This window comes from Dermochelys coriacea, chromosome 2 (assembly GCF_009764565.3).
Source record: "Dermochelys coriacea isolate rDerCor1 chromosome 2, rDerCor1.pri.v4, whole genome shotgun sequence".
Lineage (NCBI taxonomy): Eukaryota > Metazoa > Chordata > Testudines > Dermochelyidae > Dermochelys > Dermochelys coriacea.
The window spans coordinates 123,967,088-123,994,992 of record NC_050069.1 but is presented as its reverse complement, the minus strand read 5'-3'; the positions used below and the strand labels follow the sequence as shown (position 1 = coordinate 123,994,992).

Genomic DNA, 27,905 nt, shown 5'->3' with positions numbered 1-27,905 from the left:
AATGGCTATTAAATTGTGTATGTGGGATCATTATCTCTTCTTCTTTTCACATAGTATAAATTGTTCTGTGTATGTATGTGTGTATGGCAGGAATGGCCAAACTTACTGACCCTCCGAGCCACATATGACAAGCTTCAGAAGTTCGAGAGCCAGGGTGCGCCTGCTGGGGCTCGGGGCTTCATCCCCCACAGGAGGTGCCTACCGAGACTCGGGGCTTCAGATTCACTTCTTTTGAACTCCCGAGTGCCAGCAGGCGTGCCCCCCGGGGCTGAAGCCCTGAGACCTTCCCTCCCCGCTGGGCAGAAGCCAGAAACAACATATGGGGGGCACGTGGGGTCACTTTTCCCCAGATTTTTGCTGGATTTGGCTGGCCCTGCTCAGTCACATGATTCCACTGGGCCCCCCCCCCCTCCCTGCACTGCAGCTTCTGGCATCCGCAAACTGGGAGCTATGGCCGTGGGGAGAGGCAGCAGCAATCAGCGGGGAGCTGCAGGGAGACCACTACTTTTGCTGCTGCCTCTCCCTGTGGAGCTAAAGCAGTGGCCCCTCCCTGCTCTTCCTAGCTTCAGGGGCTGCTGAGGGTAAGAAGTGGGGTATGCCTGGGGGGTGTGCCTCAAGCTGTTGGGGTGGCAAACCTTTAAATTGTCATCTCCCCCACCCTCAGCAGGAACTAGTAGTCCCTGGCAGAAGCCCCGAGCTCTTTTCTCCCCCTCCCCCCAGTCTGGTAGGCAGAGAATGGGGGAGAGGAATGGGGGAGGGAGGACTCTGCAAGCTGCACTTTAACTAACTGTAAAAGAGCCGCATGTGGCTCACGAGCCAATTTAGTCATCCCTGGTCTATGGCAAAAGACATATTTTTATTGTATTTGCTGAGTAGTACGTTACGATTGGATAAGTTTAGTTTTTGCTAGGTAGCATGTGTAAATATATGCACTTACATTTTAGAGCAATTCCACAGCATAACTGTAAAATGGCATTATCTTAATTAACAAATCTGTTTTGTTGTTGACTTAGTGTTTGTTGCTGTTTGCTCATGCTACCTGTTTTGCTAAGAGATTGAGTTAGGTTCTATTCCATTTTGTGCATCAACAGAATTTATCCCAATCAGATTTTCCTGTGAAACAGCTCTGACGACAATGGGGCTACACAGGAGCAACTGAAGATCCAATATGGCATGCAGAATCTTCATAACTAGTTGTAATGAACAAGATGAAAAGAATCCTTCTTGATTCTTGGACGCTAGGCTGATTTATGCAGGGCTGGTAGCTGAATCTTTTTTTAACCTTGTGTACTAGCATGTGATATTGAGATCGACCGAGACACGATAAACATGGAAGTCCATGATGTCATATTTACAAAGTCAGTTTTCAGAGTTCCACTTGAATATTCTGTTCTAGGGCATTTTATATGCCAAGTCTAGTTGTGTGGAGCTTCTCCTGTTCTAGCAATTCTTTTCTCTCCCCTCTCTCTACCTTCTCCATACAAGAATGTTCCCACTTTCTCCCTGGAGTGTGTCCTTTTCCTCAGCCAGAAGAAATACAGAGAGATATTCCACAACCCTCTCCCCAGCAGCAGATGGCATTACTCATTGCTGCATACTGGGAAGTGCAAGATTCAAGCGTTCCTAGCCTGCTGTTATCTCTGGGAAAGCCACAAGGGAGGAGTAGGGTAAAATCCAAGCATCAAAGATAAAGAGCTAACCAAATGGATCCTGAGCCTTTAAAGGGTTTTGTTCATGGAATTGGCAAAACATATGTCTTTGTTTGTTTCTGTTTCCTGTCTGTTGTAGGAATTGCTTATGTGCAAGGGGTCAAGTTGAAGGTAGAATGCAAACATAAAATGAAAACTGAGTCAATCCCAGAAATATTTGCTGAAAGCCTACTCTATCGAGGCTTGGGTGGGCGACAGTTGGAACAGAATAAGTATTTTTGAATTTATTTTTTTTTTAAATAAAAAATTCTCCTGCACCCAATTAAATACTCTTGCACTTCCTGGTTTTTAAAAGGCATTCCAGAACGTAATGTTGTGAAACATCACAGAAATGTCTTGGAGACCATACATTGTACCAGTTTCCTTTTTAAAGGTAAATTTTACTGGTGAAGAACAAAACTAAATTATATATTCTTTGCAGCTCCTTATTGCATGTATAAAAGCAGCATAAAAGTTTTTCACAAGGAAATGGTCTTCTTTTTTCCGTAGAGTTCTTTTCAGGTTATCCATATCCCTTGCTGAAGACCTCTAGCAAAAAAGAGATGAAGACTTCTTGCTTTTACGCATTTGGAATATCCAGACAAAACTAAATATTTGATGATGGTTTTTATATAAAAGGAGCAGCATAGGGCACAAAATATTTTGTTTCACATTCCACTGTTAAAGGCTTATCAACAAATACTTCTTTAAACTAGAAAAGAGTTACTGCCAAACTCCTTTCCCTTCTCTGCCTACTCACAACCCATCAAATTTACTTATTAACCACTCCATTTCCCAGTATGTGGTTATACAAATTTTTTTAAAAGCCAGAAAATAATTGGCTTTTGGCAGTTAAATTTTGGAAAAGTCTTACGATATTCCGGTCTTAAGAATTATCCAGATCTTTATCTTCAACTCTAACAGTACATTTATATAACTTAATTCAAGAGCCCTGTTAAACAGTTCAGGTTTCTTAATCTGTTGCTTGCATGGGTTTTGTGGCTCCTTGACACTGCATTAATTAAATTGCAGACTTAACAATACTTAACGAGGCTTTTGAGCTCCTCCTCCGTTTCACAGCTTCACTTTGCCTGCACACTGACACTTTCCAAATGTTATGCAGTAATTATTTTATCTTTTTAAATACAGGTGGAAGAAGTGAAAAAGCACCAGCACTGTTTAGCATTTAGTTCCTCTGGACCTCAGAGCCAGACCTATTACATTTGTTTTGATACCTTCACAGAGTACTTACGGTGGCTTCGACAAGCATCAAAGGTAAGAACAGCTCTAGAACTAGAGTTCTCCTTAGTTTTCTAATTAAGAAAAATGTTTGCTCACTTTCACCATAATGGCATAAACAGTTGTGGGCCTGTGGCTGGAGTGAGATATGTGTATTTGGTTTTTGGTTTTTTTTTGTTTGTTTGGTTTTTTTTTGATTAAACTCCATTTGCTTGCAGTGTGTAAATAAAGAATACTAGCTAGATTTATCTCTTCTCTTCCCCCCCCCCCCCATCTTGGTGCAGCTCACTAATGTACGGAATAGAGAATAGAGTAGAATAGAATAGAGAAGGTCAGTAACATCTCTTTCCAAGATTTTAATATGCAACGTTGTTTCAGAAGTAATAAAAGCTGTGGTAATGCAAGGCATGTAGAGAACCCAAAGACAATGCTAAAACTTGAAGAACCAGTTGGAGGAGTTTCTGTTGGGAATGTTGTGTTTCTCTTCTGTCTTAAAATAGGTGAAGTTTAGTGACTGGCAATGTCAACATAATTCCTATTGCTGATCAATTAGTATTCTCCAATATACTGTATTTTGGTACCTATTCAATATCGTAGAGCATCAGCACTGTAATTAACTATGCAGTCAGATTATACATCTACCAGTGCTAGTCTCTCCACATATAGAGCAACCCACCTTCTAGCTGAACTGATGAATATCTATTTCAGAGCTCCTTTGCATTTGCCTTGTGCTGGAAAGACAGGGCAGAGGTGAAGACTCTGTTCAGCACGATCTGTTCTCCTCACTTCCCTTGGGGAAAGAGTAGCAGCCGTGTTAGTCTGTATCTGCAAAAAGAAAAGGAGGACTTGTGGCACCTTAGAGACTAACAAATGTATTTGAGCATAAGCTTTCGTGAGCTACAGCTCACTTCCTCAGACGTTCTTGTCAACTGCTGGAAATGGCCCACCTTGATTATCACTACAAAAGGTTTTTCCCTCCGCTCTCCTGCTAGTAATAGCTCACCTTACCTGATCACTCTTGTTACAGTGTGTATGGTAACACCCATTGTTTCATGTTCACTGTGTATATAAATCTCCCCACTGTATTTTCACTGAATGCATCCGATGAACTAAGCTGTAGCTCACGAAAGCTTATGCTCAAATTTGTTAGTCTCTAAGGTGCCACAAGTCCTCCTTTTCTTTTTCCCTCAGAGGAGTGGCTCTGGACAGCAGTTGTGGCAGAGTTCAGAGCAGCCCTGCTCTTTCTCCTACCATTCTGATAGCAAAGCAGCATACGGTGGTGCAGTAAGAAAACTGGAGGTACTGAGGATACAAGGGAACCTCAGAATAAAAGAAAAGTAAATAATTGAACAGAAATCCCACAATGAAATGGCCAGGGTGAGGCAACAAGGGAGAGTAACTAAGTTGACACTAAAACACTTTCAACATCAGTCCAAAAATGTTTAGACTCCTATCTATCCCTTACTGTGTGTGTATGTGTGATGGGGAGGGCCACTCATGTTTAAAAATGAAATCTCTGAGCATGTTAAAGTAGAGTTCCGGACTTAAAAATATATCGCGTGTGTTCAGAGCAGGCTTTGCCAACAGAATTTAGGTGGTGTTTTTTTTTTTTTTAAACACCATTTGCATTATTAACCTCTTACTATTGGGCACCATATTACCTTGTCTTGAGAGGTTGTTTCTACAATTGTCTTTTTCTCTATTATACTAATTTTTTCCCATTTACTTCTTTAGTTGCGTTCTTTGCAGTGTCTGATAATAGCTCATATTCCTGTATCTTGCGCACTGAAGGGTAAAGAATGTTTGTTCTTTTGTCACACTGGTTACATATTTTTTTTCTTTGGTTTTCCATTGTATTTTTAATGTTCATTCTGTATTTGGTAAGAGACTACTGGTTTTTATGTTCTTAATTGTATTAAGTAGTTTGTGTGATGCTTTTTGAAGATATTTATAGATTTATGGCACTCTAGATCACTTTCAGTCTGGCTTTTCCAAAAGGCAGTATACTTTATCTAGTGAATGTTTGAAGTATTGGTTTTTAAAGAGGATTGTTAATTTTATGCTCTTATAATTCAACTCAATTTACTCTATTATAGCTTTCTTTGGGCAATAAATGTTTGGATTTTTTCTGGCATAGAATACCCTTTGTGCATGTTCTAGTAGTTCATTTATTTTAGGATTTTGTATCGCTCTGACATTGGAACACTAACCTAAAACTCCCTGCCTTCTTATTGTGAAGCCAAGATATGCATGGTTTTGGGCATGATCTGATTTCCAGTTTTGAGCTTCTTCTTGTTGTTCAGTCAATCTTTATATAAGACAAGTGTTCTTTCATCTCCAGTGGCTCTGACATTGGGTGAATGAAGGATAGATCTCATGAGTGAGGATAAACAGTGTAAAACAATGAACTTCAGAATTAGAAATAAATGACCAGAAAGTCCCATTGAATTACTGACATCATAAGCTTGTTCTGTGCCATGCTGTGCTTCTCTCTTGCTCTGTCTCACCCATATGACTAACCGTACTGGGAAGGTAGCCAACCTGAGGACATCTCCCCGTGTAATCATCACATCTTCCCTTTTTTAAATGTAGGGGGAGGAACTCCAAGCCCAGAGCTCCTAGAAGGCTTTGAGTGCCAGAACTGAGGAAAGCCACTAATATTGGCAGTTCAACACTCCAGTATGTTGACAGCAGCACATAGCAAGTGAAAAACTGAGGAAAATCTTTGTTTCATAGTTACACATTCATCCAACTAGATCACTCTGTTCCAGTAGTATAGCTGCTTTGTAGATTCACATCTTTCAGACAGGACTTAATGTGTTAGAATGAAGTTTCTCTAAACTGTTCTGTAAAAGAAATATGGAAAACAAGTGATACCAGCTCAGCTAAATGTGTTCGTGTGGGAAATATCATGCAATAACAGACTAGTATGTTACTGAAATAGAAAAAACTAGCAACAACCACAAATTTAAATCCTGTTTGGCTACTGATACCAGTACCTGTAGAATTCAATTTAGAAGATGAAACACATAGTTCCTGAATTACATGTTCAAAGTGGAAGGATGGAAGGAATCTACCAGTGTGGGTTATCCAATGAAGGTCCTTTTGTAGCAAAATAAATCCTAGTTCAGTATTTCCATTTATCTATTTATCTTAAAAGATGCTACCTATTTGAAAGCTAGTTCAGCTAAAACTGGTTTTAGGCACTCAAAACACCCTTGAAAATGGGGAAAAAAAAATTACAAATGTGCTGTTTAAATGTACAAAGTAAAAAATTTGGGAGGAGGGGTATGGGAATTTTTCTCTAATCCTTTCATTGTTAGCTTTTAAGTGCAACTTGTAACAGGTTAAATGTTTTATATAGATATATGCTATCCACTTTTAAATGAGTGTTTTTGGAGCAGGGGATGTATGAAATTTGTGTCATAATGTGAATACTCAAATATACTCTCTGAAATTGTTTTTAAAAATACATTCATTACTTAGTGGCATCTATTTGGATTTTTATTAACACTCAATATTATTAAATTCACTAGTGTTCAAAAGCACTTCAGCATCTTTAAAGGATAGTCTGAAAGTAAAATTGTGTTGTCCCTAAATAGTATCTGTTTGTGTTCTGACAAAAAAATGTGAAAAATAAAATGCATCATAAATTTAATACACAGGAGGAAGTCACAGCACAAGATATCTGTTTATGAAAAATGTAATTTTAGTTTTCAATTACTAAAATCTTAAATTGAAAAGCGATTAGGTAGTATTTATACATGCTTCAGGAAAAATTCTTGTGTCTTGTGTACTTTTGATTGTCTTGTGTACTTTTATATAACTCACAGTTTAATCTTGAAAACTGACTTTGGAAAGGATTGCTTGCTTTACAGCATATTTGTACGTAGGGTGTGGAAGAAGGCTACATGACTATTTTAATAGAATGTCAAAGAAAAAAAATCCATAACAAATCATACATGCAACAGAAAAACATTGATAAGGAAACACATTTCATTCAAGCTTCCAAACAATTAATGGGTGAATTGTTTGCATCCAATAATTCATCTTATTTCCATTTCTTATTTTATTCTGGAGACCAAAATGAATTCCACACCTTTCTAATTCTGCCTATCACTAATTATCAGTGAAAGACTAAAAGTTAAGATCGTAGGAAACATGTCCATGCTGTTGCTTCTTTAATTTAAAAAGCTTAATGTTAATTAATGCTCAAAAGAAAAACAAGGTGATTCAGAGTGTGCATTAGCTTCCACCCCCAATGTATTTTCTGTTTATTGTTAATGGCTTTTTGATAAGTTTGCATATGTCCTGTGGCGCTTCGCGCACACATTTGAAAGAGTGGGGCGGGCAGATAGTGTGAGACTTGTATACAGAAAAGTCTGAATTATGGTGGGAGGTAGAAGTGGAGGAGATTACAGTGAATTCTGCTCAAGACTGAGATTCAATGGGGTCACTGCAGAAATGCTGACCTAGATATGGAACTTGGTGACACACTTCCTCCAAATAGGTCATTTTTAAATATGTTGATTTAGCCTCAAATGGAATGCTTTTAAAAGCTGGAAACGTGCATGTTCCTCATTATTGATAGCCTTTTTCTACACCGTATCATAACTTTAGTTTTAATTTCTAAATATTGTAATTATAGTTTGTAGGTTGTTCAAAAGGGGTATAAAGAGGATTCAGTTTTATTAATCTACTATACTTACCCTATTGTCAGGCTAAGAACAAATAGGTGATTTTTGTGTCTGTGTGTCGGGGGGGGGTACTTGTTTCCCTACTCTGATATTAAAGGTATTTTATGTTGTCCACATTAACTTGAAATCAAGATGCTGATACTTGTGCAGTTCCTTAGTGCAAGTGATTCAGGATAAGCAGTTGATTCTGGACTGTCACTGTACACATTTTCAACAGGAACTTCAGGAGTGAGAGGAGAAAGAATGTAGTAGTATTAAACAGCAAAAAGAAGCAAACGTTAAATTAAAAAGGTTGATGGGGAGAACGCCAGAATTTTGACAGTTTGGACATCTTGTACCTTACAGCATTAATTTGTAGGCAGAAAAGACTGAACTGAGTGGGAAGCTAGAAGAAAAAATACCTTGTATTTCATGTCTTTTCACAAGACATTGGAACTTAAACATTCCTTTTCACATTTTGTGTGGGACTTTTGCTTAGTTGTTTAAATTACCAAGGGAAAATATTAATACCCCTTCCACGTAGACCAATTTATTACCCACTGTGCATGTGGGTGCCATTCCACTTCATGAAGAGAACGCTGACCTGGATCAAAAAGTGTGTGTGAAGTTGTAAGGCTGTGCTTAAGAAAAGGTAACTTGTCCCACACTCTTTTTCCACCTGTTTGAGTCTTAGCCCTAACCAGGAGACTATCACTGCAACAAGATGTCAATACAGTTCTCACTCTTCCAAAACAGGACACCAGCAGTACATCTCTATCAGATATCCTGTCTCAAAGTACCTAGTGTTTGATGCTTTTCCAAGGAAGATAAAACCATGTAGTGTGCCCCTATTTAAACTGTACAATACTATGCCTTAGAGAGAAATATGCCCCGGAGCATGAGGATTCAAAACTTTTTTTTTTTGGTAGCTAAATTGTAGATGTCATTAGTCAGTTAGTACTTGTACAGCATTTTCATGTCTTCAGGCTGTTTTACAAATATGACTATTACAAATGCCCAAGCTGCACCCCCCCCCCCTTTTTTTTAAAGAAAATGAATTGCCCTGTGGCAATGACTTCCATGGATTTATTATACATTCCATACAAAAGTATTCCATTAAGATATATTCAATGTGTTGGCTGTTTAGTTTAGTTTAATTGAGCCGTCCTTCTCCTTTCCAGTAATACCAGAATAAAGGCGGAAGGCGGCTCTAGGCAATTCTAACTGCTTTGCATTGTTCAAGTGGCGTAGAGCAGCCAGGCGATACAATGAATACGGCCACAAAAGTTTAAAAAAAATAAATAAATAAAAGGCTTAATATTCCATACCTTCCAGTAATTGGAAATGTCACATGGTAACATTCACCTTGGGTTTATTTACCTTTCATGTATGAAGTTTTTAATTTGAAAAAGGAAATTCCCAGACTCAAGCTACATTAAAATGGACTTAAGGTTGAGCATAAATGTCAGTAACATAGGGTAAAATACATTACAGGATATTGTAATTTTACTGTAAAATCTCAGTCTTAATTACATCTTAATACAGCTTTTGTTTCTGAACTAAATGGAATCTTTAAATCTGGAGCACCATCTGATGGCCAGAATCAGGGACCCTCTGTATGGGCCTACTGGGCCTAATGCTTAATCTGGCCTTGATTTGCTATAGTGCCATGTGCTTCCGGTTGGTTGTCATTTCCAAGGTAATGGAGTTTCAGTAGGTCATATACCAGCATTTCTAGTTGTGTGCGCACCAGGAGAAGTTCAGTTCTACCTAATACAGTAGAACCTCAGAGATACGAACACCAGAGTTAAACGGTCAACCACATGCCTCATTTTGAACTGGAAGTATGCAGTCAGGCAGCAGAAAATGAATTGCCCTGTGGCAATGACTTCCATGGATTTATTATACATTCCATACAAAAGTATTCCATTAAGATATATTCAATGTGTTGGCTGTTTAGTTTAGTTTAATTGAGCCGTCCTTCTCCTTTCCAGTAATACCAGAATAAAGGCGGAAGGCGGCTCTAGGCAATTCTAACTGCTTTGCATTGTTCAAGTGGCGTAGAGCAGCCAGGCGATACAATGAATACGGCCACAAAAGTTTAAAAAAAATAAATAAATAAAAGGCTTAATATTCCATACCTTCCAGTAATTGGAAATGTCACATGGTAACATTCACCTTGGGTTTATTTACCTTTCATGTATGAAGTTTTTAATTTGAAAAAGGAAATTCCCAGACTCAAGCTACATTAAAATGGACTTAAGGTTGAGCATAAATGTCAGTAACATAGGGTAAAATACATTACAGGATATTGTAATTTTACTGTAAAATCTCAGTCTTAATTACATCTTAATACAGCTTTTGTTTCTGAACTAAATGGAATCTTTAAATTCTGGAGCACCATCTGATGGCCAGAATCAGGGACCCTCTGTATGGGCCTACTGGGCCTAATGCTTAATCTGGCCTTGATTTGCTATAGTGCCATGTGCTTCCGGTTGGTTGTCATTTCCAAGGTAATGGAGTTTCAGTAGGTCATATACCAGCATTTCTAGTTGTGTGCGCACCAGGAGAAGTTCAGTTCTACCTAATACAGTAGAACCTCAGAGATACGAACACCAGAGTTAAACGGTCAACCACATGCCTCATTTTGAACTGGAAGTATGCAGTCAGGCAGCAGAGACCCAAAAAAAAGCAAATACTGTACAACACAGTACTGTGTTTAAATGTAAACTACTAAAAAAAAGGAAGTTTTTAAAAAAAGATTTGACAAGGTAAGGAAACTGTTTCTGTGCTTGTTTCATTTAAGTTAAGATGGTTAAAAGCAACCTTTTTCTTCTGCATAGTAAAGTTTCAAAGCTGTATTAAGTCAAGATTAAGTTGTAAACTTTTGCAAGAACAACCACAATGCTTTGTTCAGAGTTACGAACAACTTCCATTCCCGAGGTGTTTGTAGCTCTGAGGTTCTGTGGTACTTTCAGTTCCCAGGCAAAGCTCTGAGCAAGAGAGAGATGCACACTTGGGGGCAAACCTTTCTATATAAATAGGGTACACAAGTCTATAGAGACTATTACAATTTCCGAGACATGATAAACTGAGTTGGTCGCTGTGTGTTGCTGATTGTGGTTGAGGAGGAACTTCATGATGGTTTAGTGGTTCCTTTTTAAAGGGGCAATAAACATTAGAAAAGTGCTTTGCACAGCTTTAGTTTAGTCCAGTAACTAAAAGGTTAGTTCTCACTGTGTGCACATGTGCTAAGGAACCGTTGTCGGTCTTGTTCCTATTTGCTAATAGGGACTTGGAACCATAAAAGATGTGTTTGTTGACACAAATGTTTTTGCCTGATTTTGTTTGTTTTTTTTGGTCTAGTGGCAAAGGTATTTGTATTAGTTGGGCATTTTCTAAAAGTGGTTGAGATCTCTCATCCTTTGGCATTTTCTCCATTATACACTAGTGTTGAACTTCTTCATAATTTGTGAAAGCAAAGTAAACCTGTAGTTTCGATTTTTATTTATTTATTTTTGGGTCCTCCAATTAAGTAGCACTGGATATGGGTAGATGGGCACATTGCTGTAGCATTTAATGTCCTACCTCTTCAGATCCACTGGTGGATACTCTTTTATAAAATAGCTTTTAAACATTTGACTTTTTCTAATATGTGCTAGCTGGGCAGTTGGCCTTCCTGCTTTATCCTAATTCCTTTTTTTAATAAGGCAGTTGATTTCAAGGTAGATTTTGGAAATAAACTATTATTCACATCCTAAAAAAACCTTTCATCTTGGTTTCCATACTGTAAGTATATTCCAAAGTAAGTGACAGAAATGTAATCGGTGTGTATCCCCATGATGTGCCAATTACAGGGATAGTCCTGAAGAGCTCAAAGAAATCGAATGTGTTGCTGATTAGTAAAGAAGCTTTGATTGCCAGTTGTGCTTTGTTTATTTTTGAGGTAGCTAAAGATAATCAAGTATGTGAATGTTTTTCCTTTGGACTATTTGCTCATTAAAATAAAAGTTGCATGTAATCAAACTCAAATTATGTCCAGAGACTTCATTTTCTAGACTGAGCAGATATTACTAACATGATTTTAAAACTCATGATACTAGGCATGGCCAAATATAAGGAAGTTTAAAAATTGATTCCAGTTTAAACTGATATCAGAAGCTTGGGTTTCACAGAGCTTTCTAAATACAAATTACCAGTCCCAATTCAGAATGTAGAGGAGGCTAGGACGAATTAAGCTTGTGGTTGAGTAAACTGAAACCATTCCAGAGTTTTCAGGCATCTCTTTCCAGTTCTATTTAGCTAGTCCTGCCCACTCTTGGAGGCTTCTCCATTCTCCTATTTGTATCTGCAGAAGCTACAGTGAGCTTTACGGTTCCTACCTAATTTAAGGCTTAAGCAAATTTTATAGTTAGGTTGTGTTTTTGGTTTTTTTTTTTTTTGAGGTGTTGGTGTGTGTTGCATACAAGCTGCTCTGTAGTATCTACTATTCAGAGCCAACCCTGAAAATTATTGCTCTAAACCAGAGGTGGGCAAACTGTGGCCTGTGGGCCACATCCGGATCGCAGGACCCTCCTGCCCAGTCCTTGAGCTCTGGCCGGGGAGGGCTGCCGCTATCCCCCCTCTTCTGCAGCCTCAGCTCGCTATGCTGCCAGTGCTCTGGGCGACAGAGCTGCAAGCTTCTGCCAGCAGCCAAACTGCAAGAGCTGCCAGCTTGCCCCAGTGCTCTAGACCGCTCAGCGACGTGTCTGCCAGTCCTGGTGCTCTCAGCAGCATGTTAAGGGGGTGGGGAGCAGTGGAGTTGGATAAGGGGCAGAGAGTCCCGGGGGGCAGTCGGGGGTGGTTGAATGGGGTGGAGGTTCTGGGGGGGTGCCGTCAGGAGACGGGGAACGGGTGATGGATAGGCATTGGCGTCCCGGTGGGTCTGGCAGGAGCAGAGGTGTGGATAGGGGTTAGGGCAGTCAGAGGACAGGGAGCAGGGGGGTTGGATGGGGGTGGGATCCGGGGGGGGGGGGGGGTTGGGGCGGGGGTCCCAGGAAGGGGCAATTGGGACAAGGAGGATGGGGGGATGGATGGGTCAGGAGTTCTGAGGGGGGCAGAAGATGGGAGGGGGGCAGATAGGGGGCAGGGGCCAGGCTGTTTGGGGAGGCACAGCCTTCCCTACCTGGCCCTCCATACAGTTTCGGAATCCCGATGTGGCCCCCAGGCCAAAAAGTTTGCCCACTTTGCAAAAAGTTTGCTCTAAACCCTTGGCCACATATTGGATAAGTCAGAGAAAACAGTAGCACAGTACATGCAAAAGGAAAAATCCTGTATAACTTAGAATATTGTTTATTACAGTACTTTATTTAACATTGATGTTACAGCTTTTTATTCATCTCCCGGTGAAAAATAAAAGCCCTGAATGACATTTCCTTGCATTTAATATGGTGATTATGAGATGGTCACTTCTGAGTAATGGGACCCAATTTTCACTGTTTCTCATACTTTGCACCTCCTGGGTTGAGACATTGTTTGCTCACTGATCATAGAATAGTGTCATTTTTTCATTAAGTAAAAAATACAAGCCTGTTTTACCTCGTGGGATTTTCACTCCATTATGAATTTCATGGAAACAAATCAATACCATATTGAACAGCACCAGGAATAAAATACTTTTTACAATAGCAAAACACAGGCTGTTTCTTTTCACATTTAGATTGATAGTTTCTTTGATTTTAAAGCATCTCATCTAATTTTGACAATTGCTTTTTTTTTTTTAGGTTTTTGAGATTGTTTTAAGTAAATCAGTCTCCTCCACACATAGGCATAGTGTTCAGATAATGCTTCTCTGAAAGTAGAGGTCTAAAAATAAACGCACAGTTTCCTTTTAGTGGTGATTTCAAGTACTGAAACATAAACAAAACCTCCAGTTTCCACACCGGATCTTAACTTCGTTTTTTGTGTACGTATGAAACCTTGAATATTAAGACCTTTGGTCCCTAATAATATCTAGGAGTTCCTGTCTTTGATGGTTTACAGTATGTGTATTTATTGATGACTGTCATAAATATAAAGGGAAGGGTAACCAACTTTCTGTATACAACGCTATAAAATCTCTCCTGGCCAGAGGCAAAACTTTCACCTGTAAAGGGTTAAGAAGCAAAGGTAACCTCGCTGGCACCTGACCCAAAATAACCAATGAGGGGACAAGATACTTTCAAATCTGGAGGCTGGGGGTGGGACGACGACGACAAATGGTTCTGTCTGTCTGTGTGATGCTTTTGCCGGGAACCGATCAGGAATGCAGCCTTCCAACTCCTTGTAAGTTAGTAAGTAATCTATCTAGAAATGCATTAGATTTCCTTTTGTTTAATGGCTGGTAAATAAGCTGTGCTGGATGGCATGTATGTTCCTGTTTTTGTGTCTTTTTGTAACTTAAGGTTTTGCCTAGAGGGATTCTCTGTTTTGAATTTGATTACCCTGTAAGGTATTTACCATCCTGATTTTATAGAGGTGATTCTTTTATCTTTTCTTCAATTAAATTCTTTCCTTTAATTAAAATTCTTCTTTGAATGGATCTGATGGATCTTAAGAACAATGAAAAATCAAAGGATTTGGGTCTGTGTTCACCTGTACCAATTGGTGAGGAATCTTATCAAGTCTTCCCCAGGACAGGGGGTGTTTGGCTTTGGGGGATATTTTGGGGGGAAGACATCTCCAAGTGGGCTCTTTCCCTGTTCTTTGTTTAACACGCTTGGTGGTGGCAGCATAGGGTTCAAGGACAAGGCAAAATTTGTACCTTGGGGAAGTTTTTAACCTAAGCTGATAAGAATAAGCTAAGGGGGTCTTTCATGCAGGTCCCCATATCTGTACCCTAGAGTTCAGTTTTACTCAGGGAAGTGTTCCTTTAGTGCAAGCCCTAGGTGAAGAGGGTAAAGGCAGAATTTCTGTGAGGGGTGAATTGCTGCTTAGAAAAGCTCCTGGGGAAAGGAATCCTCATGGTAGTCTTTGAAGCAGTTTACTGCAACTGAAGGGTGTGAAAGTGATCTAATCAAGAAAGTTTCAATTCCTAACAGCCAGAAATGTTCTGTTGTGAATGGATCCACTGACTTTCCTTTTGAAAGATCCAGTGTGGATAACATTGAGAAGGTCTCAGATGGAGTGAAAGCTGTTAAGAACGTTGAACAGTCATACAACCAAGTGGCTGTGTTTGGCCAGCTTGTTGGGGAGACAAGATTGTTGAGAGAGGAATGTCTCCATGCTGATTCTGTAAGTGAACAGTCTGTGTCTCGGGTTCAGAGGGAAGACTGGGTAGCTGAGTCTGCAGAGCAGAACAGCTGTGCAGTTAATCTCTCGAGAATGCAGGAGATGTCAGGTAAACGCTTATCTCTAGATACTTTGGATATGACTTGTAATCTCTCAGTGAACTTAACATCTAATTCCATGTGGAATCAGAAGTTGGTAAGGGAAGGACACACAACTTTGAGTCTAGCTTGTTAGTGAAAATGGATGATTTCTCTTCTCTTTAAGACAGAGTCCAACCTTGGAATTGGTAGCAGTGAAGGATCTGAACACTGGTGAACAGGCTCCTGTCTGTCTGAATGCAAATTACCTGACTGACTGGGAGAAGACTTGGCCAATCGTGTGAAGCTAGCCAAGAGGGTGGGAATGGTTACTCGCAGCCTGGCTAAGCAAGCTGTCACACCTAGCTCTGTTCCGGAGACTTCTACCAGGACCTGGTCAGAGGTGATGGAACCAGACCCCATACCAACGTCTGCAACAGCAGTAGTGGATCCAGTCACAGAGATCCAGACAGAGCCAGTCCTTGACAATGACACTTCCTGTGAAAAATACGCAGCTCAACTTTTGAGTGCAATGCAGTCAATGAGCCTAGTTTTTGTGTTCTGACATGTCCCCTGAAATAATGCAGGTGAAAAACCACACTTGCCCTTCAAGTTACTACTCCATTTTACCATCAAGATCCAAAGGTGCTGGAACTGGGGTGGGGGGGGGGGTTTCCTGCTGTGCCCCCACCTTAGTGATTTCTTTGTATTACAGGGTTTACAGTTTGATTCAATGGCTCTCAGATGCCCCCCACCCCTCCAATTGTTCCAGCACCTCTGACAAGATTTATACTTTGTCTGTTGAATAAAGTTGAAGTAAGAAGAAAAACTTTGTGGAACCCATACCATATTTGTGTCCCTGGAAGAACAAAAGAATGATCAAAACAGGTTTGAAAATGGCTGTGTGAAATAAGAATAGACTAGGGTTTTATTGTAATTGTAAAGCACTTAGAAGTGATTCTCTTCCTCTAATAGTTATTGCTGTGTTCTGTGCCTTCAGAGTTGTTAGAGGTTAGTTGCCATTTCAATTATGAACCTCGGTTTTCCAGGGTTTATAACATGACTGTTACCAGGATGGGAGTGAAGCTTTGTATTCAGGCTGACTAGACTACAGGTTTCCCCCACCTATTATAATCTTTGAGATCTTTACGTATAAGACTCCAAAGTACATGACATGTTTAGTGGTTTGAAGCTTTTAATTTCCTTGTTTCGGTTAAGCTGTGGCTTTTCCAGTGGAGGGAAAATAAAACAAAAAAACTTAGCAACCCTGTGATCCCCTTTCTAGACTGCTGCCTTTAGTTGTTAATATATGTAAAATGTTCCAGCCAAGAATGAGAACATGAAAAGTGGTCATTGCACACATGAAATAATTTTCAAGCACAATCCTACATTGCCATCAAATCAGTCATAATTAGGGCTGCCAACTTTGCAATATTTAAAAACCAGATACTCCAACAGGAGTGCCAGAACCTCCCCCACCCCGCCTCTTCCCCTGAGGCCCTGCCCCTGTTTGCTCTTTCTTCCCCCTCCACAGTTGCTCGCTGCTTCCCCGCTAGGTCAGGAGAGACTCACTTGTGGAACCAGGGCTGGAGTTGCAGCTTCCTGACACAGGTAGGAGGTGGCCCCGGCTGAGTAGGAGCTCATGCGGGTGAGCAGTGCCTCCCCTGCCCACAGTAACTGGACTTTGGGTATCTGGTAAGAAGATCTGACTGGACATTGTCCAGTCTCCTTTTTGGCTGGACTTTTGGCCAAAAACTGGACACTGGGCATCTCTAGCCCTAATAAATGTGATTCTACAGCATACTTTTGTATATTTAGATATACAAGACTTGGAGATTTTTCTGCTGAGTTAGTAATTGCATGAGGTGCTGTGTACACTGATTTAATGTGTGTAGCACCTTTAATACAGAAAGATCCCAAAGTATATTGCAAAATACACACCTATTTCTGAAGTGCAGTCATCTTAGAGAGTTCTAGATAAACCTATGTGGATGTGGCTTTTCAGGGGGAGGTCAGTAAGAAGGGAAATGGATGTGGATCCAAATTTGGGATCTGGGCAGGGTATTTGCACAACATGAGGAGTTGTTGAGCAGTTTTTAATTTGGGGGGTTTGGGTGGTGAATGCATAGGAAGGTAGATATGTCTCACTCTCTCCACTACTTAACTTCTTATCTAAGGATTGTTTTCCAGGAATGTCAAAAACCATGGAAGTTTGAGGGAATCTTTTGTAAGAGCAGACCTTTAAAAATCAGGTTGATGGGTTACACAGGGAAGGTAAAATAGAACCTTGGGCATCCTCACTTACTGAAACTGCAACATTCAGTCTTAAATTTTATTTTATTAATGGTGGGTTAGGATGCCTAGAGCTTCAGATGACACTTTTTTATTCTTTTAAATCTAAGATAAGTAGAAGTGTGAATTAATTTACCCAAACTCTTGCAAGTAACTTTGAAACAACTTGCTAAACACTAACTTTTCTATGAATAGAAACATCTGGTAATGTATTATCATCAGAACAGGTAGAAGTTTGATATACTATCCTAGAACAAAACTGAGGTTCTTGGTTCAAGAAACTAAATGGAACCAAAATCAGAGAGCCCCTTGAAAAACCAAACCCGCAGAAGGGGCGGGGGAGGGGGAGAAGACTGCCACTTGTATCACAAAAGAAAGGTTCCATGAATTTACCACAGCAGACATTGCATCAAAATAAGTTTGGGTTAGTACAGGACTCTGATGATCAAGGCCGAGTGCAGAGCTGTGTGGAAGTGTTCCACCATAGATACCATAGATAGGTAGTTTATCTAGGTAATGGATTTGACGTTTCTCTCAATATCTAATGGAAAGCATGTCTAGAAAAAAAAATTCTGAAGTAAAAATTCAAACTGAAGTCTTAAATTGTATTAGAGAGAGACAGTTGTCAGACTTCTCCTGAATGGAATATGAGTCAGAAAATGGTGACCTAGCCTTTTCAGCTAGTACATTTTCTAAAGATGTCCCTTGTTGGGAGGGTAGGACCCAAGCAAATAAAAATTGTTGGACTCGCTAGTAATTTCCTCAACAAGAAGTTGAAAGACTTCCCAGCAATTACTGGAGTGGAAAACTTACTCCAGCTGAAACAAACTTTTGGTGCTGGAGGACTCTGCCAACACAAATAAATTATAAAAACATGTTCTTGCTAAAATGAATTTGACTATTAAGAATATAGCTACTCCTGATGTCAGAATATTACATCTATCAGAAGGTGTATCTCGGGTAGGGGTGGGGGTGCAGGAGGGTGTTCTGCGCTGGGACCGAGGTGTTCAGAGGGCAGGAAGGGGATCAGGGCTGGGCAGGGGGTTGGGACACAGGAGGTCAGGGGTGCAGGCTCTGGGCGGTGCTTACCTCAAGCAGCTTCCGGAAGCAGCAGCATGTCCCCGCTTCAGGCCCTTCTTGGAGGGGCAGCCAGGCAGTTCTGCATGCTGCCCTGTCTGCAGGCGCCGACCCTGCAGCTCCCATTGGCTGTAGTTCCCAGCCAGCGGGAGCTGTGGGAGTGGTGCTGGGGGAGGAATGTGGAGCTCCCTGGCTGCCCCTACACATAGGAGATGGAGCAGGACGTGCCACTGCTTCTGGGAGCTGTGCGGAGCCATGGCATGCGTGGAGCAGGGCAAGCCCTGGCCCCCGGCTGGAGCGCCAGAGTGGGGCAAGCCCCAACCCCCCCCACCCCCAGCAGGAACTTGAGGGCTGGATTAAAACGTCTGAAGGGCCAGATGTGGCCCCTGGGCCATAGTTTACTCACCCCAGGCGTAGACCGTGGTGGTTCTGAGTCTTGCAAATACGTGATCAAGCTATATGGAGCATAAGGGATTACTATTTTGAGGCAGAACAGGTGCACAAAGTGCGGGCCCCCAGACTGGACCCAAGCAGTGAACTTTATTTAAAAGTGTAACTGCCAATATTTCCCAAACTAAATATTTTTCATAAGGTTAAAAACTTTTGAGACTACCAGTAGCATTTTTTCTTTTGTCTATTTTCTATCTGTCCATACTCCTTGGACTGAGTTACAGAGAAATGGTCTTCATTTCAATCAGAAAATTACTTTTTCATATGGCAGCTTAAAAAACAACATTAAAGGTCAACATCTAAGTTTGTGGCTTCCAGTGGCATGGAATGAATAATGGCTGTTCCTCTGAAGACAAATCTTGGAGGACAGTGGTTGACTAGATGTTCCATGGCTCGACTGTCTTGACATTCGAATATCAGCTGTCCTTCATTTTCTGTTTGTGTAGTAGGTAATTGCAATGCCTTTTGTGAATCCGATGCAGTTTGCTGTGATCCATATATTGCATGTCATGGTGAAGCCAGGTAGTTGGTCTGTATAGTATCCATGGTTAGGTCTTGATTCTTGACTCCACTGTTCTCCCCTAGCCTCCACCATTTGTGTTTTGGTGATAGTCCCGAGGTTTTGAAACCTTTGGTCACTAACCAGATCGGGTTCCTGTACTAAAAGCAGCATCACCAGTTTCTTGAGATTGTCGGTGGGCAAGTCTGGGTTGGTTATTGCCTGGTTGTGTTCTTCTATTGTTGCTGCTGCTTTGGAGAGATAGTGGTAACATATACGCCAGGATGGAGAAATGCTGTCTTCATTTTCCACCTGTACAACCACCATGGAAAGAAGTGCCTGAATATGACCTTTTGCAACATCAAACTCCAGCACAAGGATTTCCCAAAACAACTGATAGAGAAGTCTGTCCAGATAAATGCTGGGAATGATATTATCCACAAACTAGCTGGGACCAGTGGGGAGTACTGATGTTCACCCCTTGCGGACAGCCTTAACCTTAATCCTCTCTGTAACTGATTATTGCATACTGGTGTCGGCAGGTAGCGTACATGCCCAACTTGTCTATGTGCAGTTGAACGCTGCTGTTAGAATTGTCACATGAGTACTGAAGTCAACACCAACCGAAAATTACTTGGTGAAGAAATTAGGTGTGTTTTTCTGTACCCAGTGCACCTGAAGATTACCTAACAAGGTTGCATGTTTGGGGATTGTCTACGCTGGGAAACTTATTGCCATATAGCCAGTGATCAGCCACCAAAATCTTAAAAACTGATTCCCTCCCCACCCCACGAGGGGGTTGTTGCCCACCTCTGCCCCCCCAGGACTACTGCCCCCAGAACCGGGCAGGAGAGTCTCGTGGGCCACCGTAGTGGTTGCCCACCCCACCCCTATGAGCCAGAGGGACCTGCCGGGGTGGGGCAAGGTGGTGAGTCCCGGCGGTGCTTACCTGGGGCAGTTCCCAGGAAGCATCCAGCAGGTCCCTCTGGCTCCTAGGGGCAGGGGACCGTAGCGGGGGAGCAACCGCTCCCCCCACTGATCACATCAAAAGTGGTTCCTTAGGCACTGATTCCCTGGGTGCTCCGGGGCTGGAGCACCCATGGGGAATATTTGGTGGGTGCAGAGCCCCCACCAGCAGCTCCTCATCCCGCGCCCGGCCCCAGCTCACCTCACCTCCGCTCTGCCCCTGAATGTGCCGCCCCGCTCTGCTTCTCTGCGCCGACCCCTCCCCCGGCTTCCCGCGAATCAACTGTTCGGTGGGACGCCTGGGAGGGCTGAGAAGCAGGCAGCAGCTTCCCGCTCAGGCAGAGGGTGGCAGAGGTGAACTGGGGCAGGGAGCGGTTCCCCTGCGAGCTTCCCCCCCGTCCCCCCAGGTTACCTGCTGCGGTGCGGGCGGCCCTCCTCACGTGCACACACCCCCCGCCCCAGCTCACCTCCACCTCCCTGGGCCTGAGTGCGAAGCCACCGCTTGCTTCCCACCCAAACAGCTGATTCGCGGGAAGCCGGGCGGGGGGTAGAGAAGCAGAGCGGGGTGGCGCGTTCAGGGGTGGAGGCGGAACGGAGGTGAGGTGGGGCAGAGAGTTGCCGGTGGGTGCTCTGAACCCACCAAGTTTTCCCATTCGGTGCTCTAGGGCTGGAGGACCCATGGAGTTGGCACCTAAGGCACCACTTTTGGCCGGTTAAATTGAAAAGCCCTTTTAGAACCGGTTGTCTCTCGTGGAGCAACCGGTTCTAAAAGGGCTTCTAAATTTAACAACTGGCTCCAGCTCACCACTGCATATAGCAGTATAACTACAGTGGTGTAGTTAGACGGGTAAATATTCCCTCTTACAGACAAGTCTTGCCTACAAAATTTGGAAGAATCCCAGGATTTCATCTTAAGTGTTCAAGTCATCTTGGAACTTTCTTCTCCAGGTCTGGGGTGTTTGTACCTAAGTAATTTTTTTTCCATTGGTCTGTTTCTATAGAAACTGAAACTTCTTTGAGATGTGTTCCCTTATGGGTGCTCCATGACCTGCCCTCCCCCCCTTTACTTTGGAGTTCTTGTCATTGACTCTGCAGTAGAGAAGGAACTGAGGAGGGTTGCTCGCGCATGCTGGCTAGTGTTGTGGCAGGCAGGGAGCAGTCACCTACCAAAATTCTCCGATCAGCGGCACAGCGACACTGACACACCTACATTGGAGCACCTGTAGGGGGACACATCTTGAGCTATTGTTAAGGCTGCATCTGTCACAAAAGTCATGAATTCGATGACTCTCTGTAACTTCTGCAGTGGCCTGACAGCCCCTGGGCTAGCCACCCTGGCCGATTCTGGGGCGGTCTCGGGCCACCGTTCTCCCCCCTCCTGTGGCCTCCCCCTCAGAAGCAGCAACAGTTTGAGTGTGGGAGGGGCTCAGGGCTGGGGCAGGGGGTTGGGATGCGGGGCAACTTAGCTTGAGGGGCTCCCCATAAGCAGACAGCATGTCCCTTAGCTCCTAGATGTAGAGGCCAGGGGGCTCTGTGCGTTGCCATTGCCTGCAGGCACTGCCCCTGCAGCTCCTGTTGGCAGCGGTTCCTGGTCAATGGGAGCTGCGCACCTGGCGCTTGTGGCAAGGGCAGTTCACGGAGCCCCCGCCCCGGCCTTCCGTCCCCTCCTCTTAGGAGCTGCCAGGACACGCCAGCTACTTCCAGGGAGCTAGGTAGGGAGCCTGCCCCCTTCAGCACCACCGGGGGTTCCAGGCCATGCGGTGCTCCCAGCACCCTCGGGGGCTGTCTCCGAGCACCTGTGGCCCCCCCAGCTCAAGTTTTAGTTACGGATATATAGGACAAGTCATGGACAGGTCACGAGCTGTGAATTTTTATTTACTGCCTGTGACCTGTCCATGACTTTTTTACTAAAAATACCTGTGACCAAAATGTAGCCTTAGTCACCATTACTGTATGAGGTGAGTAACTTCTTCTTTTGAGAGTCAGAATCTTGGGTCACTTTACAGTGCAATCTGTTGATTGATTGATTAATCTGTTGAAGGCTCTTTTTTTTAAAAATGTGTATCCTTTTACTATCTGAATACAGCTTTCAGGAAAGGGGTGGATGGGAGGAAATTTAAATTCACACCTTAAGGTTTAAAAAAAAAAAAAAAGTTTCCTGCATAGATAAGGCCTCTAACTTTGTCCATACAGCTGGTTCAGTTGACACCCATTGTCAGCAACAGGTATTTTTGTAGTGTAGCCAAAGCTTTAGAATAAACAGGACCAGTGATCAGTCCTGGCAAGCTTTGTGACAGAGGTGGCATTTTACTGGACAAAGGAAAGCTTTCCTTAAATACCATTGTTTAGAAGCAAGGATATCTGTTGATTCACAGAGGGGTTTGGTACAATGTTTCTGCTGCAAACAGCTAACGATTTGTAATGAAACTAGACCATTTTTTGACTTTCTCAAAATACTTGGTTTCCTTCAGATTGGATCACACAGTATTGAGCAAGGAAAATTTTGTGTGCAGAGCATTTTGATCATTCAAGGACACCACTGGCTTTTGTGAACTCTTGTTTACATTTGTAAGCCTTACGACTGCACAGATACACAGATGATAGTTTAAAAATGCTTGCGTTCCCTGAGGGTCTTCATATTCTGATAGTCATAGTTCTTTTCTAAGTAAACTGATTCTCGGTGGAGGGTGAGAGAACATTTATTGGCTTTCATTGCCTGATGAGAGAGAGTACTCTGCCAATACCATTATGAATAATGATGCTGGAGTAGAAGCTGCATTTTAATTGCTGTAGGACTGGGAGTAAAAAGCAAGTTGACAATATTTGGAATTCATTGCTATGGAAGGGCACGTGCTAATTTTATTGGCACATTAAAAAGGTGGAGTAGGATCTAGAATAAAGGCTTTCACATTGCCATGCTTGATTCAAAGGAGATGAAGGAAGCATTTTAAAATACTGTAGGTCTGAGTTGCATAACCAGGGTTGGACTATGGACTTAAATTTGATTGAAGATCCTTTATGTTGCTTTTTAATGTATAAAATTGTATCTGGACTACCATATTACTGTTCTCCTTTTGAAATATTAATGGGGAAAACCAAATTTCCATAAAATCTATTCAGACATTCATCTTTGAATAGAGTATAGTTAAGTGTTTTGTTTGCACCCATGTTGTTAACTGCTATCCTTAGTGATCCTCTACCCACCACTGCAAACCTACCATTATTCTTTTTGTATTGTTAAAAGGGGATGTTTCTCAATATAAATGGGGTTGAGAAGCATTGGGCTCCCCAGACAGAATAAGTCTAAAGCCCTCTCTGTAAATCTGAACAAAAACAAACAAGCAAACAGAAAAAAACCCAAACAAACCAAGTTTTTATCATGGTAGTAATTTTAGTTAATCTTAGTTGTTTTTTTTTTAATAGTTAATGCTGCTGGAGTGTAGTTCTCATTCTGCACAAAATATCTTTTGGGGGAGGAGCTTACTTTTGCTGTAATTTATCTTTTCTCTAGAGGGGCTAGGTTGGGGAGGAAATCTAAATAAATCTTTCTTGTTCTTTTTGCAGATTTGATTGCCCTTACCTGCAAGGCTTCTTTTTCTTACCCTTTTGTGTGAAGATTGCTCTTGTCGCCTGATTATTTTTTTTTAAAGTATGCTATAAATCCATTGCTGTGATTTTTAGCCAGGCCTAGAAATGTCATGTCCCCCACAGCAGTAGGCTTTATAAGAATGCTCTGATTTTAATAATCCAATAGCAAGTGTAAAAGTCATGCACAAAGTCTCTTTGAATTTGGGTTGATACTAAAATTCAGTATCCTCAGAATATTGCTTTGTTTATAAGCCATATACAGAGTTTGATAAAATTCAGTAAAATTGACAGTTGTCTGGACTAAAACTTTTTAATATGTATTTTTGCTTACATTTTAGTTTTGTATTACTTTGGGAAGCAATTAGGCTAATTGGGAATAGAGCACTCTTATTCTAGAACAAGAGCATCCACACACAGTTAATCAGGAATAGTTAGTCTAATTTAAATTCACACCCTACCTTAATCCAAATTAACTTCAGTACAGACAAGCTGTGTGGGGGAATCCTGGTGGTTGGTGGTGGTTCATACCTTACCAGCCATATTCTGACACTAAAATGGAATTATCACTGTGCTCTTATGCTTGGTTAGAATAGCAGAATATAGATAGCATTTTGGTTAATATAGAAAAAAGCATTCTTGATCCTTTATGGACCTAAATATGAAATGTATGGGTACACTAAAACAGATACAAGGTGTAATTGGTTAGTAGACAAAATGAGCATTTTGAATGAAAAAACTATACAGAAAACTACAAAAGTGTTTGTAACTGACATTTTCCCCTTGAAGCTTACAATGGAGTTGATCTATCCTACAGTCTGCCCCACTCCCCCTTTGCATTTAAAATAAAATGAATGAATACTACTTCTTGTTCTTGACCCCTGCTTTCAGCCTCAGAATACGATTGGACTGTGCTGGCTAAGTCTGACTTGTGTGTCTGCATTCAGGGCCATGATTTTGTACAAAAAATATTTTATTACTTTTGAGCTACATGTCATCTTACTTATTGAGTTCTTGTCAGATCTCCCTATGTGATGGTTGTGAATTTTTCCTTTTGTGTCCATTAGATCTTGTTTGTATTTTTATTGGGCCTTAAAAGTATAAGGACAATAAAAATGCCACTGACCAAATAACATTGCTGTTGGAATGAATAGCTGACACAATATATAATCCATTTAAGCATCGTTTGTGCTACTGTGGAGGCTTAATATGGTGAGATGTACCTCTTCTTTTGATTCTTATTTCTTTAACAAGGTCACCACACAAAGCCCCTTCTCTCTATACAACTAGTGAACCTGCCCAGTGGTAGACTTTCCCTTATTTCTTTATTCATTGTCTCTGGCTCATTTTCACTAGAAAATTAACGTTATGGTTCCAGTAGAGTTTACTCATAACTGTATGTCAAACAAAGCATTCACTGACTGCAATGTCCTATCCAACATTCTGCCTGTTCACATGGCTCCTCAAGGTCTTTTTCTAATGTTGAGCTGATCTTCTAGGGAAGACCAGCCTGTTTCCCTGTCCCCATCCCCCTTTCTGCATGACCAAGTGAAAAGGATTTTTAAATAGTTTTGGCAGAAGCTGCGTTGGTGGGAGGCAGGGATAGGATACCTTCTTTTTGAAATCTTTTTGTCACAGGGGCCTTATTGATGTATAATGAAGCATGAATAAGGTAGAGACTTGTTGCTATTCAACATATCATGTCTGAAACAGTTAGCAACAGGTGTAAATACGGTGGCTGGTGTTATTTCTTTGATCAATATGGATAGGTATCTTTTTTTCTTCTGAGAAGAGTATTAAAATCCCCCAAATCTCAACATCTCCTTTCTCATACCTCTGTTGGTTACTCTTAGCCATTTTTTCCTCTGAATTGTAGTGGCCAGGGTGGATTTGCAATTTGAGCAGCAATAGGAGTTCCTATAAATTAGTAACCTATTTTTATGTTGGTTTTTTAATGTGATATGGTGTTTTTTCTTTCAATATCCCATCATTAGTACTGCCTTTAAGTGTTTCAGATAGGACAGATGGATATGGCACCCTTTTGTGCAGTTGTGCTTTTTTCATCGTTCTGGTATACTCTCTGCCTAAAGACGTCTGCACTGTCTCATTTCCTACTGTTATCCACCCGCAGCCAATCTCTGATCTTTCCCTTAGGTCTTAAAGTATTGCTTTCATTTTTTTTAGGTGTCTATTTTTGAGGATTTCAAATGTTTCAAGTCTTGTATTAGAAGGCCTGTATTGTACATGTCCATATGGACTGATCACCAGTAGAGCTGAAGTGGCATTACAACAAAGCAAGGGAGAGTTAAAAAAATAGGGTCAGAATAATTGGTGAAAAAGTTATACACACATGGGCATGTGTACTGACAACAATGACCAATGATTTCTGCTGTGTAAAAAATCTTACCTTGCGCTTGTACGTGTAAAGGATGACATTCCCATATTTTAGGAGTGTTAATGTGTTCGGTTATCTTGTTTTCTAGGTTGCATCGCAGCGCATAAGTTCAGTGGATCTCTCATGCTGCAGTCTGGAGCATCTGCCTGCCAACCTGTTCTACAGCCACGACCTCACGCATCTCAATTTAAAACAGAACTTTCTGAGGCTAAACCCCAGCCTGTCAACAACTAGAGGGCTTAGTGAACTACAGAGGTAAATCAAAAAAAAAAAAAAAGCCACGTGCAGCCACATCCTCCATTCTGTTCTTACTCACTGTGTGTAAGTTTAGTGATGCTTGGTTTGCAGGAACTTCCGTAAAGGTATATCTGCAAGAGGGCAAAAATATATATATTTGTGTATGGAAACATGCTATGGAGCGATAGATTCTGGTCTTTTTTATAGATAACTAATTTGGAAAACGTGTGCAGGGATTTGAATTTTGATCTCTGAATTAAGCAAGCTTTTAAAATCCAAAATAGTTTTCCACATTCACTGTTTTTTCCTTACACACCTGAGCCCAATTTAAATCCATTGATCTTTCACGTTTGATCATCAGTGTACTTTTATGAATTGTCTATCAGATGGGTTCTGTTCTTGAGCTATGGAGTATAAACTGTGTAGGACTTTACATAAGTGTCAGGAAAACAAACTAGAAAACTAAATGTGATATCTACCCCTTTTCCTTTTCCCTACTACCCACTCCTGTAGCAGCTGTGACCTTAATGATTCTGTCTGGATTTGACCACTAATATATGTGACTGTTTTCTGATGGGCATAGAGCAAGAAGTAACAAATTCATAAGCAGTGTCATTGTATAGTTGGGGCATGAACGTTGTGTCTGTGTACATCCCCTAGAATTACAGAACAGACTAGCTGTTCATATTCAGATAGATGAATGTTTCTATATAGCAAGTAAAGATGTTTTGCAATTTCAGTGGTGCCTGAATTGCAAAGTGCACTGGGATTATTTGTGAATGGTCCTGTATAAATGTATTGTAATATATTACAGCCAGCACTTCTAATCCTTTTCTTTTTGAAAAATATCCAAAAAATACAAAATGGATTATGCAGGCTGGTGCATTTTTAAATAATCTCCAATTGACTTTTAGAAAAACAAAAAAATTTGCATTGTAGGGGATGAACAAACCCAATAAGTCTCAGTCCCAAACAAAACAGATAGCATTTGCAGAAACAGATGATCATAGCCGGCAGTAAACTGTAGTGGAATAGTTGATTTTATGCCCTCTAAAACCATATCAGAAATGTTATACTACTTGATGTTGCCAGTTGGAGATGAACAAATTAGTGAACATAAGAACCAACTTGCACCTTCACCACAAAACCATTTTGCTCTTATTTTTAATGTTAGAAAAGGTACAGAAGTCCTTTTTTGTGCACAGGGTGGCTTGGTTCCAACTGCTGTTAAGAACATAAGAATGGCCATAGCTGGATGGACCTTTAGTCTGACCCAGTCAGTATTCTGTCAGTTGACAGTGGCCAATGCCAGGTGCCCCAGAGCAAGTGAATTTAACGGGTAATGATCAAGTGATCTCTCTCCTGCCATCCATCTCCACCCTCTGACAAACAGAGGCTAGTGACACCATTCCTTACCTATCCTGGCTAATAGCCATTAATGGACTTAACCTCCATGAATTTATCCAGTTCTCTTTT

At 41.4% G+C, this 27,905-nt stretch overlaps 1 protein-coding gene across 1 annotated transcript in view; it reads left to right on the top strand.

Moving 5' to 3' along the window:
- Positions 1 to 27,905, top strand: part of PHLPP1 (PH domain and leucine rich repeat protein phosphatase 1) — a 209,388-nt gene that overhangs the window by 105,982 nt on the left and 75,501 nt on the right. The window contains exons 3-4 of the mRNA XM_038391613.2: positions 2,838 to 2,963; positions 26,281 to 26,447. Coding sequence (XP_038247541.1) covers positions 2,838 to 2,963; positions 26,281 to 26,447 — 293 coding nt within the window. The remainder of the gene's footprint in view (positions 1 to 2,837; positions 2,964 to 26,280; positions 26,448 to 27,905) is intronic.